This window comes from Falco peregrinus, chromosome 2 (assembly GCF_023634155.1).
Source record: "Falco peregrinus isolate bFalPer1 chromosome 2, bFalPer1.pri, whole genome shotgun sequence".
Classification (NCBI taxonomy): domain Eukaryota; kingdom Metazoa; phylum Chordata; class Aves; order Falconiformes; family Falconidae; genus Falco; species Falco peregrinus.
In genome coordinates, this window is record NC_073722.1 from 90,173,576 (window position 1) to 90,187,168 (window position 13,593).

Sequence of the window (13,593 nt, forward strand, 5' to 3'; positions counted from 1 at the left end):
CCTGATTACCCAGTGTGATGTGTCTGGGTTGTCAGGGACACGTGGTAGTAGGGATGCTGAGGGAGATGGAACTCTATGACTGAACGTGTTGGCTCTGTGTGGTGGCTGGATGAAGAATCCTGTCTCCGGTATCACTCATTTTCCAGATGTCCCATGCAAGGAGCAGAGCTACAGGCAATGTGTGGTTCGATAGATGTGCAGATGCGGCTTTCAGCTGTTGAAAATAACAGCCTGTTATCTGAGGCATTTGAAGTATCTTGTCGCAGTTATGCTTCCATTTCCTCCCCAGCAGTAGATGAGAGAGAGAAGAAAATTTGACGGTTATCCTTTTGATCTACTTACTATATTGATAATGCTTCTGATTTGCTGTGTCAGCATGGGTTAATAGCTCAGTTGTTAAGAGAGATGAGCTGCGTATGGAAATCTGAGGTAGTTTTCTCTCTTCTGGCACTAATGCCATCACCTTTGCACTGTGTTGTGTATCTCTAGCACAGGCTGGAGTTAAGCTGGACATAGTAGTAGGCAGCTTCTCCTTAACAGAGGAATGCAAATTTATATTTATCTAAATTGCCTCACTTAAAAATAAATAAATATCCTAGACTGCTTATGAGTAGTGGAAAACTATTTATTACTTGAGGAAAAATTAGCATTAAAAAGCTGCTTGATGCCAGTTGGCAAATGTGAATTTGTTGATGCCTTGTCACGTAGGTTTTTTCAGAACTAGTTCATGATCTGTTCTGCTTCACTGTCCCACCTTATCCCAGGAGCATTTTTGAGATACACAGAAGGCACAAGAAGAAGGGAGTGAACAAAGTATGTTCTGATATGCATGGGAAGATACATGTAAATATTTATATATTTTTCCTATTCATAACTTCACTCTATTTAAGGGGACTAAGTGCAGCTCAGATTTATAGAAAAGGAGGTTGATGTGTGCATCAGTACAAAGGGGCCCCTGTGTTATCCTTTCCTGTTCTGTACCTCAGAGCTGCATTGTGCTGCCTTGGCTGGTGTTACTGCTCTTTATCAGACAAACCTGGGATGAAGAATGTGCCCCTGCAGCTGCATACGAGGCCGTTTCGGCTGGAGGATACTGCATTTGCAGGACAGCGAGTGCTGACATGCAGTGATGGTGAAGGAGCCTAAGTCGGAGCCCCTGGAATGCATGAACTGTTTCTCGGCCTGACAGAGGTGTGGGCTGGTGAGATAGCGCAGGAATGTGCAGTATATAACCTGGGAGATGATTGCCTTTTTCAGTGCACCTTGAACTGGTAAATGGGACTTACCCTAAGGTATTGTACTGCTCTTTCATCTTGCTGATTTTCGTGGTAAAAGGGCTTTTTTTCTGAGTGGTTCAATGCGTTGGACGTCAGCTTGAGTGTTCTTGTCCCAGCCTGTCTAAATGACTAGCTGAACTTTGGTAGATGCTGGGAACTAGCTTGAAGCAATGCACTTGGTGTTAAGGGCCACTTGTACGTGTCTAATGTATATGCAGAGCTGTGTGTGTGATTTGAAGACCAAAATCCAAACAAAGGGTGTCATAGTTAATGTTTTTTGGCAAAAGGGAGGGAAGAGAGAGAGAGGCAAAGTAAAGCGGCTGGACCTTCAGATGTTGTGGAGTGCTCTGTAGCAGCAAAGGTATCACATGTGGTACCATTCTTTAACTGCCCCTCCTCCGCAGGAAAATCTGTGTAGAAAAGCCACTTGAAGGCAAACACAAATGTTCTCCCATACTGGGGAGGATGTGGTTTGAGTATCTTTCTGGCCTGAATGTTACTTCAATTGAGTGTGTAGTTTTTGGGTTGCCCAGTGGAGGGAGGAGGACTCTGTCATTCTGTGCCTCTGTCTCATGTTGGCATGCAGCTTTACCAGGAGCTTGGCCAAGTTACCTGAGCCTGTAGAGTACCCAGGCATGCATGTGTTGAGATGCACCGTGCTGCATTGGACAGCGAGTTAGGGTTTTATTAGCTGTGTGACTGCACCAGCATATGATAATAAGCAGGATTCTCTGGACTGGTGGTGTTTCAGCAAGTATCGCTCACTCTTCCACGTCCCACTGAGCAGCATGCTGTTAATAGAGTGGAAAATACAAATTTCTGTGTGCATCACCCATGTCTGTAGGTACCTTGAGCCCTACTGAGCCTTTGGAAGTGAGTTTGTGATTCTGCTCCATGCATGTGTCTGTGAGTTGAGATTTTGTCTGTGGGTTGTGTTAGGAGCTTCTTGTAGGGTGAGAGTGGAAGGAGGGGTGATCAGTCTTGTGGAGGAGCAGTGGCTTAAAGATCTAGTATAATCCTGTCTGTTTTAGTTTATTGGTACAAAATGGTTATATCTGTCCTCTAGAGATGAATGAATCTCTGATCTTCTAACCTGGGGAGCTTCTGCTTCCTAGAGCTGTGTCTATAGTATGTTAGAGAGTATTTGAGGCAGCAGTAAAACTGGCGTGGTCAGTGTGTGTGGTTGTTCCCACAGATAGTCCGAGATGCTGCAGTGTGTGCTGGTGTGTAGATGCATGTCTCCGTGGGGAGGTGCAGCACACGTGGCACCCGCAGAAAGTTTCTGTGTGCCTAAAACGGGGACAGGTTCCTGACTTTGTGGGGATGAACAAGTGAGGTGAAGTTCCTGCCGAGTTAGCTGTCCCTGGCGGGTTTCATCTTTCTGTCCATGTAAGGATGTCGTGGTGCCCTCTGATGGTGGGTGCTTGTGTGATCTGATCCGCATCAGTGTGTCAGGATGATCCTGCCAACTGCTTCCTGTGGGTTGGGGTGGGCTAACTGGTTCATTTACATCTCCTGCAGCAGTGTCCCTCAGGAGTTGTCTTGGGAAGGAATGCTTCATTATCCAAAAAATCAATCGAACCTTTAATATTTCTATATAAGTATTTATTTAATGTTCTATTTAGGGAGCGGTCACTGTAGTGAATTCAATCCTGTAACGTGAGGCACAGCATTTCTCAAAGCACAGCATCTTTGTTAACAGTTAATCAGGCTACAGCTGCCTGGTCCCTTTTGTGAAAGAGTGTGAGTGATGTATCCCTTCTTTCCCCCCATCTTTTAGCTCAGCGTCTTCTGGTACTGTTAAAAAGTTGCGTAAATCCTGAGTGCGCAGCACTTTTGGGACCTCTTGGGAGGAGGTGCTGCATGGAAACCAAAACGTTAATCCCTTTGGTTAGGTTCTGATTAATTGTCTTCAGTCAGTTCTGGACTGCAAAACTCCTCAGGCTGACCTCCAAGGGAGCTGGCAGCCGCTTCCCTCTCACAGGGTGAAGCCCCACAAGGTGGGGTGGACTGAGCAGGCACCACTGCTCTTGCCCTGCACTGCTCGGGGAAGTTCTGCTGCCGTTGTTGGACCCTTTGAATGGGGTGCAACTTCCCAGTCTGGCAAAACTTCAGGGAACTGTAGTTGCTGGTGGGATTGGGTCAGAGAACAGTTTGTGTGGCTGGAAGCTGCAACGGGGATGGACGCAGATAGGGAAGACCTTCCCTCTGGCTGTGAGCTTGGAGGGAGTGACTGGGTCGTGAGAAAGGGTGGACCCTGGCTTTGCAGAACATGGGGGTGAGCAAGCACAAGGAGGGGTCCTTTGCCACCCTAAACTGGTGTGTGAGTGCCTGGCCTGCTCCCGGCTTGCTCCTTTTCCTGCCCCACCACCACGGGTAGGGTGGTGCCTTCATGCAGCTGCTTCGATATCAGTTGTAAAGTTGAAGTGCGGTTTGAGTAACCGAGTGATTTCTCTCCAGCCCTTTCTCCTCCCTCTGCTTCCCGTTCCTCAGCTCTGCCTTGTTTGCTCAAGTCAGGAAGGGGGAGGGTATGGGGGAAGTTAATCATTAAACTGTAATGTCTCCTCCTTAACTCCTTCATAACCTGGGGGTAGAGTGCTCCTGCTACTTCCAGACCCCTCTTCTCTTGCAGACTTGTAAAAATAAACCAGTAAATCTAGCTGAACTCACTTCTGTGCTGTTAATAAAAATCAGTGGGGTTCTGTCCAGTGGTTCATTCAGCAGACTGCTGAGCAGAGGAGGCAAATTTTGTGGCGAGATGGTTACATCTGCCTGTCCTGCAGTGAGGGCTGGGGGTGGAGGGTGGTAAAATGGTTTGGGTCCTGTCTGCGGGGTTGGAGGAGCCCGACACCCTCATGGGATTTTCGCTTCCTGGTGGAGTTTGATTTGCCTTTGTCATTGGTGGGGAGAAGCAAAAACCACACCTTCTCGGATAGCACTTCTCGTGGAGGTTGTGTGCACGAAACCTCCAGTCATAGGACCTGTCTGGTTGAAAGAATCACAGCTCTTCAGCAGTTCCCTTGAGGTATGTGCCTTTCACCCTGGAATCCACCAGCTGTTCTTTTGCTTAAAAAGATTAAGTTAATTTTTCCCCAGCTGCGGAAAGCTTGTATCCCTTTGGAGAATCTGCTTCTGGGGTATTTGGGCTCCTCTAGGAAGATGCTTGTGGCTTAAACAATTTGGAGCATTTTTCTGATGAAATGGAAGGTGTATAGAATTAATTTAACACAGTCTTTAATCTGCTAATGACTGTATTCTGTTCTCTGAGGGCAGGACTGCTGCTTTTCTTTTGTGATGCTTTGTTTTGTGGAAGAGAGTGAATATAAAAAGCACGTTCCTCATCTTGTAATGCAATAGTACTGTCCTCCATTTGACCCTTTAATACATTTTCTTGAAGGGTTGCTAAATGCATTGGCTGATGTGGCCTGGCCTGCTCAGGAAGTGGCTTTGAGCTGTCCTCGTAGAGCTGGTAGGCAGCCATGAGGGCAAGCAGTTGCTCAGTTGCTATTCTTGGTGCCACCTGGTAACTTCAGCTCCTTGTGACTCAGATGGAGGGTACTGCAGGATGGCTACACTCAGGCTGAGCCCTCACACCCCAAACCTGAGTATCAGGTACCTGCTGTGTGTGGGAGGAGAAAGACAGATCCAATAACTGAAACTGCCTGAAGACAGTCAGGTCTGCGTGGAAGGGAGGGAGATCCAGGAGGTTTCGGAGAGCCTCCTCTCATAATTCTGCCCAAGTTGTGTTACTGTTGTCTGGCTGAATTCCACATCTCCAAAGGGACCTGCCAGGTATGTTCTGATGCTCTTTACAGCGGAGAGCGCTGATGTCCCTAGTGAACCAGATCCTCTCTTAATAGCCTTAAAGAGGTGTGCACTAGAGCTTGCTGCCCCGGTGGAAAGCTGGGCACTCGGCCAGTGAGGCTTTCTTTAGAAAGTGAGTACAGTGCAGACTTGCAGTCGCTCACTGGAGTTTCTCCCACCAGGGACTGCAGTGGGCTCCGCAGGGTGGGTTTACAGGACGGAAGGTCCAACACGTCAGGTTTTGCCTGTGAGTCACTGCAGAGGATTGGGGATGGGCAGAGGATAGTTTGCAGGGAGGAATCCAGAAATGTGGGAATGCCTTTTCATGCTCCGTCTCTGAGGAAGAGCATTTTTCCTGCTTTAAGATTTCTGAGAGGTGCTAACTGTGTGACGTGGGTTCCTCTGCCTGGCATGAGTGACGGTGTTTCTAGCTGATGGAAGTTTTTCTTCTCTTCAGGAATTTGTGAGCAGTCTCCACCCAGCAAGTTGAGAATTGTTTCCAGGAGAAGAAATTTCATTTACCTGGCAGCCTCTGGAAACTAGTTAACTATTTGTGTGATGTGCTGAGGGGGATTTCTGTTAGGAAAACTGAAAGGCATACTCCTGCTGCACTGATGGACTAATTTGAAAGTTTCATGCTTCTTCCACTACCTTAGACTCTGGAGAAAACCCCTCCTGCGATCTTGTTTCCTGCAGAAAGCACTGCCTGCGGCCACAGTAAATGATTCTGTGATGATGTGGAGCCTGTAATTAGTCTGTGTCAATATCCTGTTGCGAGTTGATCTCTGGGCAGGTTTCTCCTACATTGCTCTGATGCAGGGTGCAATGAGACAACGGATCCCTGTTGTTGGGTGGTTTTCCAGTTAAGACAAAAATCTGAGACTGACATTGTTTTTCTGGCTGCTTTATTACCTCTTGGCGTTTTCTTTGTACGAGAAGTTTGATTAACCTGTTCAGTCCTGGGCTGCAGTAATGTTTTTCAGGGCGTTTAGTATAGACGAAGTCTTCCCAAAGACCACCTGATACAGGTATCCTGAATGAGACAAAAGAAAAAGCTGTAGTCCAGAATTTTACCACTTTGTTTTTGTTTTCCTTGCTTTCCTGCAGATGCCTTACTGGCAGACCTGGAATCCACCACCTCACATATCTCCAAACGACCAGTGTTTCTAACGGAGGAAACGCCTTACTCCTATCCAACTGGAAACCACACATATCAGGAGATTGCTGTGCCACCTCCAGTGCCTCCGCCACCTTCCAATGAGGCCCTGAATGGCACTGTGATTGACCCCTTAGACCAGTGGCAACCCAACGTATCCAGATACATCCACCAGCAGGTAAGTGAATGTGTGTGGATGGGGAGGGTGCTTGCTTGTTTTGTTGGTGTGCAGTATCTCGCAAAGTAGATGAGAGGAGGGAACAGCGAGAAGCGAGGATGAATTTGGCTATGAACAGAGTGGGGAAATGGACAGAGGTGTGGATTTTTAATAGAACTAACTAGTTGGAGCAAAAAATAATTTGAAACCCATTGTCATTGTTCCGAGAAAATGGTAGTATGATGAGACTAGTGTTAGTCATCTGTCTTGTAGCCTGTGGAAATCAGACTGGGGGTTTCCAGCACAGATCTGCGACTCATAGGCAAATCTGAAGCAAGTGGAGAACAGTTCTTCCTTGTGTAGCTCATCTGATGGAGGCTGGTTTGGCTATATAGCAGAGTGTGGGGTTTTTTTTTTCTTCTTCTGCAGGGCTTTGCTCTGCACTATCCATGTGTGGGGCTGCAGTGCAGTAGTGTACGTTTGCTTTGTATTCTGTTTCCAATACAAATCTCATTTCCACAGCCTCAGTCCCAGTCTCCTATATACAGCTGTAGTGCCAAAAGCTCCAGTGCCTCTGTTCCTAGAGACGGGCTCAGCTCTCCTTCTCCCCGTGCCAGTGAAGAGGAACACGTCTACAGGTATCTTGTCCCTGTTAAGAGAGAAGCCTGGCTCACAACTTGAGCCTGCTGTTGCTCGTGCTGCCTTCTATACGGGGAAACAAACAGTGCTCCCTGAGTATGTTATGTTGCCTTGTGTAGTTTTTGATTACCTCTTTGTAAGAGGCCACTGTAACTTTCATACTCATTTCAAACATTGACCTGGCCCTTTGGTTTGCTCCAGCTGCAGAAGAGGTTAAGACCCATGAGACAGAGCAGGATCTGGATTGTGTTGTGAAGGATACAATCCAGAGACAAGTATGACAAATCCATCCCCCTGTTAAGCAGGACAAAAATTCTTTAGGAGGTGGGTGGCCTTTGGGTCAGTTATCCTGGGGGATTCAGTTACCTGAGGCCTAGCGGGATGTGCAGTGACATGAATTTTCAAGTAAATTAGAACTTCTTAAAACTCTTAATCTCAGTAGTGGATTGATAGTTAGATAACTAGTTTATACTCACAAAGACAGCTGCTTTTACACTGAGAGGTTGGAGTAGCGGCCTGTACAGTATAGACAAGAACTTTCTGCTGATGTGGGGGTGAGTGAGGAAGAGGCTGTCAGAACTTCATCTGTGATGGCCCTCTACAGTGCACTCTGTCCTGGGTACCTTTTTACCGTGTGGAGACTGGTGTTTCTCTGGTGTTGTGTTCTAACCATGCCTAGCTCTTTCTGCTGAGCAGGAAGCTGCTTTCAACCAGAACTAATTCTGGGTAGAGGCAGGCATATCCAGAGGTGGGCCAATGGAGGCAGTAATTGCAATTTTTTCGGATGGCTGCATGCAGTTATACAAAATAGAGGTCATTACAGCTGTAAGTCCTCCTGTACCAAGGGCCTGGTGTGAATTGTGACTTGCGTGCTTGGGTTGGGATGAAGTATGCCCTCCTCAGATTGCATTTTGGATTTTCTGTTGTGTTTTTTTTTTTTTTTTTTTTTTTGCTGTTGGTTTGAAGAGAGAGATAATAACTGCCCTTATGGAATTGTGTAATTGTCACAGGTGTTCCAGTGTCAGAGTCCTAAAGCCTGTTACATACTAACTTCCTGAGCTTAACGTAATAGTATGCACAAGACAGAGGTTCCCATTTTGGAAAGTATCTTCTTGATAAAATAAGAACGTCTAGAGCATTAGAAGTTACTTCTTTATATGTAAAACTAGAAGAAAATAATTGCCTTGCCATTGATGATGGGAAGACTGTAATTACCATAAAAAATCACTGCATTGGTGCTAAGTCTTGCTTTGAAACAGTTTGCAGTTGTATGTAGTAAATGGGAACACCTGTATAGGATAAGCAATTATTGCAGGCAGGTTTTATACACACTTGTGCACAGGTAAATGTCTTTCAAGCCTTGCTTATTTAACACAGCAGAAAATAGTTTCAAATTACTTAAAAATCAGAGTTCCCCAAATTAAAGGTTTGAGGACTTGAAAAAGAGACCTTGAGTGCTGCAAGAGGCTACCGCAATATAACCTGCTGCTTTTGACTTCTTGTTGATACCTTGAGGTTTGTAATTTGCCTCTTTCTCCAGTCTGTGTTAGCCGTGCATTCCCTTGCTTCAGGGAGGAGGTTTCTGCTGCTTGGTGTGATGTCAGCAGAAACAAGTCATTTTCCTGTATGCAAGCTAATGGTTCTGGGCTGTTCTGTGCATCTTGGATCTGCAGATGGTTAACTCTTTGCTACAGGGCTGTGCAGCACATGGTTGTAAAATCTGAGGCCCCACCCATCAATTCTATTTCTTTGTAACTGACAACTGAAGATGTGGCTAAGCAGTGGATGTGTTGTAGTCATTTCACAAAGCACACATCTTCTTTCCTCCAGAACTAAAAGCATCAGCTTGAAAAGAATACATGTGTAAACTTTGTGAACCTATTGTAAGTTTCTCTCCATCCTTCTGCTGTATATAGACGAAGTTTCACACTTCCCTTTTATCTTTAGTTTCCCAAACAAGCAGAAGTCTGCAGAACCATCTCCTACAATGACTAGCTCCTCTCTGGGCAGCAACCTCTCAGAATTGGACAGACTTCTTCTGGAACTGAATGCTGTTCAACATAATCCCACAAGTGGCTTTCCAGCAGGTAAGGTATAGCAAGATATTTGGTATGAGTGGATAGTGTGATTCTTAAAATGATAATCTCTTTTTCCTTCCAACATCCTTACTGAGGGGAGACCCTTCCAGCCCCTGATCGAAGATTGATTTGGTGTAGGTGGGATCTGTTGAGGTCTGTGGTGTAGCACCCGCTCAAAGAGAGGCCAGCTTCAAAACTGGCTCTAACTAAAGTTCCAAAGTTAGATTAGGTTGCTCAGGCCCTTGTGCTCTTAAGTTCTGATTAGCCTCAAAGATGGATGCTCCACAAGATTTCTGGACAATTTGTTGCTCTTGCCTGTGATTTTGTTGCTCTTGCCTGTGATTAGCATGTATGTATGGACCTAGGAGTCTGAATGGCTGTTTTCTGCTCCTCTTTCTTAAGATGAAGCCAGCAGAAGCCCATCACTGCCCAGCATGACTGGACCTCACTATGTTGTCCCAGAGAGCAGCAGCAGCTCTGTGGGAGGGAAGGCTGCACCCCCTACAAAAGAAAAGCCAAAGCGAAATGGTGCACGTGGGATTGAAGATGTGCGTCCCAGCGTGGAGAGCCTGCTGGATGAGCTGGAGAGCTCTGTGCCAAGTCCAGTGTGAGTAGTGTTTTGGTGGCTGCTGGCTTGAGTGGCGTGGGACAGGCTCTTGTGGCAATAGTGACTGTAGTGTAGGGGCAGATGCTGCAGGAGTGATGGAAGATGGGCTTTGTCTAAAGGGTCAGAAGTCAAGCAGGCACATGAAGATGCTGGTGCTTTTTTATCTACTCCTGTGTGGAAAAATACATGTTATATTATGAGAGGTGAATTGTTCAAACTCAGATTTATAGCTGATCACAAATACCCACTGTCTGACAAAATGAATTTTTGGTCATTGTCCATTAATGGATGGCGCGCGTGTGTGTACATACTCGTGTTAGACTTGGCAGAGAGACAGGGGTCTGTGTGTTGTGGAAGCTGGGTCTGGGGAAGGGCTGGCCAGGGTGGGCAGCGCTGATGAAACTTGTCATTGTGTGCTTGCCTGGTGGAGCAGTGGGACTTTGGGTCTAGGAGTGCTCTCCCAGGCTTAAATGCACTCTTTTTTTCTTTTCCTCCCACCCTCCCCACCCCCCACCTTTTCAGCCCTGCAATCACTGTGAGCCAAGGCGAGGTGAGCAGCCCCCAGCGAGTCACCGCCAGTCAGCAGCAGACCCGTATATCTGCTTCTTCAGCTACGCGAGAACTGGATGAGCTGATGGCATCTCTCTCTGACTTCAAGGTACCCTGTTATGACAGTGCTTCGTCTTGTCCCTCCCCACCCCCAGACTCTTGCCTGTTAGCCACATCTGCTGACCTTGTTTGGTCTCCAGAATGCCCTCTTCACCTCCCAGACTTGCTCTGAGAAACTTCCTGTGGTGGTATTTGTGCTTTCAGAGTGCTGCTGCAGGTGTTCTCGACTGCTATAAATTCTTGTTGCTGGGAGGGTAAGGTGGTTCTGGGGTCTGTTTTTCCTTTGGTTCTGCAATTTGTCTGTTTGCCAAAGATAACGAGCTTAATTACTGCTCAGTAAGAGGTGAATTATTTTGCTGTACTACAGCATAACAAAAAGTCGGAGAGCATGGGACACCAGTCTGCTTACTGAAAGAGACCAGGCTCTTCTCTTTGGAGTGCATTTTTACCCTGATGTGCATTCCCTGAGGAGGATCTTCCAGACATGTGTGGTGTAAGCACTGAAGCCTTTGCATCAGGCAGCTGGAGACTTCATAGAGTTCCGTCTTAAAACAATCTCTCTTAGTCACTTCAAAATGGGATTAAAGTCTGAGCTTCTTGTGCGGGCAGAAAATGGCAAATACTATTCAGAATTTTGTTTAAAAATCGAACTGTTGTATTGGATGAGAACTGATATTTCAGTTGCAAGTAGCACATAAAAATCCAATTACAGGGTAAGCTCAGGAGTAACTTGCCCACAGTCATCTTGATATGTGAAGCACTTGGCGTATGTACTTGGATAACGTGTTCTTTATTCACGTAGGTCTGTTATCATTCTTGCATTAGATGATTAACTATGCAGCTTATTTTCATGACACTTCAGTTACCTGTAATAGTAGCAAAATGAGAAATATTTTTTTCTTACTTTCTACTTTCATCTGCTTTGCTTATAGCCTTACTGAATTAGTCACTTAAATTTGTTCTGAGAGAGGTGTAGAAAGCAAATATCTAATACATTCTCCTTGTTATCGCTGTTGGGTTTGCCTTTCTTACATATACATGAAGTCTGCTTTCTAATCCTAAGAAAGTCCCTAACTCTGGTTTTTCCTCATACGGAAAGTTCCGATGCTTGGTGTTTCTTGTCTGTGCTAAACTCTTACTTCCTCCTACCATGACTTTAGGTGGGACAGCTAATGCTGAGGAATGTTTTGTGAGGAGAGGTAGACAGGCCATTCAGTTACAGCTTTGCTGTTTGTTGTTCTCTCTGTTCTACCATTCCTGTGAGCGTTTTTGATGTGTGCGCTGGGTTTTGTGAAGCTCATTACAATACCTGGAGTTTTGACCAAGTGCATGAGTTCAGAACCCAGCAGTGAGCATGCATGCTCTGTGGGACTTTGCTTGCCTTGCACTTGCTGGAATTGAATTCAGGCTGCCATTTCTGGCACATGTACTGCATGTTGTGAGAATCTAGGAGTTACTGTTTTCTCTAGACTTACTGTAGTGTGTATTTAGTCAATTGCAAATACTGGGAGCGTAGTGTTGCCTTCTTTTCTCTGTATTAGTCTTAGAGCAGAGTGCAGGATATGCACAAGTGTCTGTTCAGTCTGGCTGAAAAACTGCACTGTTGTGAAGCTGGAAAGAGTTCCCACCTGCACTGCTGGCGTACCCTGCCTTGCTCCTTCCACGTGCTGGGGGAGCTTGAGCACTATGGCTTCATGCCCCTGCTGCTTTTACCAGGGCTCAGAAAACAAGTTTGGGTGTGGTTTGGCTATGGCCTTTGCTCCTAGGTGAGCTCTTGGCAATCAAGAATGATGTTGCCCAGCACATGTTTTCCTTGCAAGATACAAGGAGCGGATGTGTTTAAGTGCAGGTGTTCAGATGCTTTGCAATCTTGAGAAAAGGCCTTAGAATCTTTGTGCAACTCCAATAAAACCTGCATGACAGAGACTATCTGCATTCTGTAATACTGTCCACCTTCCTGGCTTAGTTTCTGGTTGAGCTCTGAGAGTGAACATGCAGCAAGATCTTGAGATTTGGGCTTTATGAACACAGCGTTAGTATTTTTGTGAGGCGTTGAACTCGTTTGTGTATAAACATTCTTCCTGAAGCGCGAAGAACATGGTTTCTGTGATTGTTTTCCTTTTGTTAATATTGTCACTGACATTTTCAACTTTTTTAATGGTTACTTTCCTTTTTCCTGTCCCCCAGGTTGCTTCATTTTCCCTTCGGTCCTTTTTGTTCTTACCTCCTCTATTTGTGCCAAATAGTGGTGTTAGCTTGTCTGTAAAAATGTGTTTCTAGTCTCTACCGGTGGCAGGATATAAGGGAGAGAAGTGGAGACTTTGCGAAGGTGCATAAAAGGTTCGGGTACCGGACCTGCATGTGGTTGCAAAAAATAGGACAGAAAAACCAAGTTATGATGTGTAATTAGTTGGAGTTGGTAGTTGGTACTACTAGAAGTGTACTAGAAGTTGCAGTAGATGGGGGAGTGGAGGTACTGATATTTGATTTTTCCATGGAGCCCAGAGTAAAAGGTGCTATTACAGACTGATACATTACCCTTTTATCATCTTTTGCTCGCTTTAATGAGTTGCTCGTTCTTTTTGCTTACAGAATCCATTTGATTTTGGTTATCTAGCTCATCAGTCAGTGGACACTGAAATTACTTAATGCACTTGTTTTTTCCAACCTCTGCCATTTCTGTGTAATACAATACCTGCTTACTGCATAGCTAAATGTTTGTATTTAACTATTCTGTTACTGTTGAGTGTTTAATCATGGCTCTTATTTTGGAGCTAGTATGCTTTCAGTATGCCGGAAATACTTGCTTTTGAATGAAATGTTAGTCGTGCTTTGAAAATGTCTGACTTCATTTTAGGGAGTCAGGAAACTAAGTGTGAACCACATCATAAAACCAGGTTACTTTTACAGGTGCGTCCAGCTTAGGCAAAATACGAGGGGGGGCAATATTGGGAAATGCCCTCATTTTTACTATTGGATGTACTTGCTAGTTCTTTTCCTCTCTGTTGTAACTGTGGGTCTTGCTGTGCTAGTCAAGGGGAGGAGCAATCTGTAAAGAATTGTGGTCCCCTATTGCTCTTTCCTTTTTGAACATGGTCTCCCTGCAGGACTACTGTTGTGACTTCACAAATGTGTGACTGCTTGCCAGCTCCTGATCCTTTGGGATGGTAGCAGCTTAGGTCAGCTGAAGGTATATATTTCTTCCATCTGCTGGCAGATTTAGTGCACGTTCTGGTTAATTTTATGCTTTTGTTCATAAGTACCTC

At 45.5% G+C, this 13,593-nt stretch overlaps 1 protein-coding gene across 4 annotated transcripts in view; it reads left to right on the forward strand.

Annotated features, from left to right (window-relative positions):
* The window catches only part of PXN (paxillin), a 51,954-nt gene that overhangs the window by 23,823 nt on the left and 14,538 nt on the right, over positions 1 to 13,593 (forward strand). For 3 of the 4 annotated variants that reach the window (XM_055795527.1, XM_055795528.1, XM_027780814.2), the window contains 5 exons: positions 6,189 to 6,415; positions 6,917 to 7,032; positions 8,981 to 9,120; positions 9,514 to 9,718; positions 10,241 to 10,376. In XM_055795527.1, coding sequence (XP_055651502.1) covers positions 6,189 to 6,415; positions 6,917 to 7,032; positions 8,981 to 9,120; positions 9,514 to 9,718; positions 10,241 to 10,376 — 824 coding nt within the window. Of the gene's footprint in view, positions 1 to 4,170; positions 4,303 to 6,188; positions 6,416 to 6,916; positions 7,033 to 8,980; positions 9,121 to 9,513; positions 9,719 to 10,240; positions 10,377 to 13,593 lie in introns of those variants that run through there. The other variant, XM_005233222.4, reaches the window with a different exon arrangement.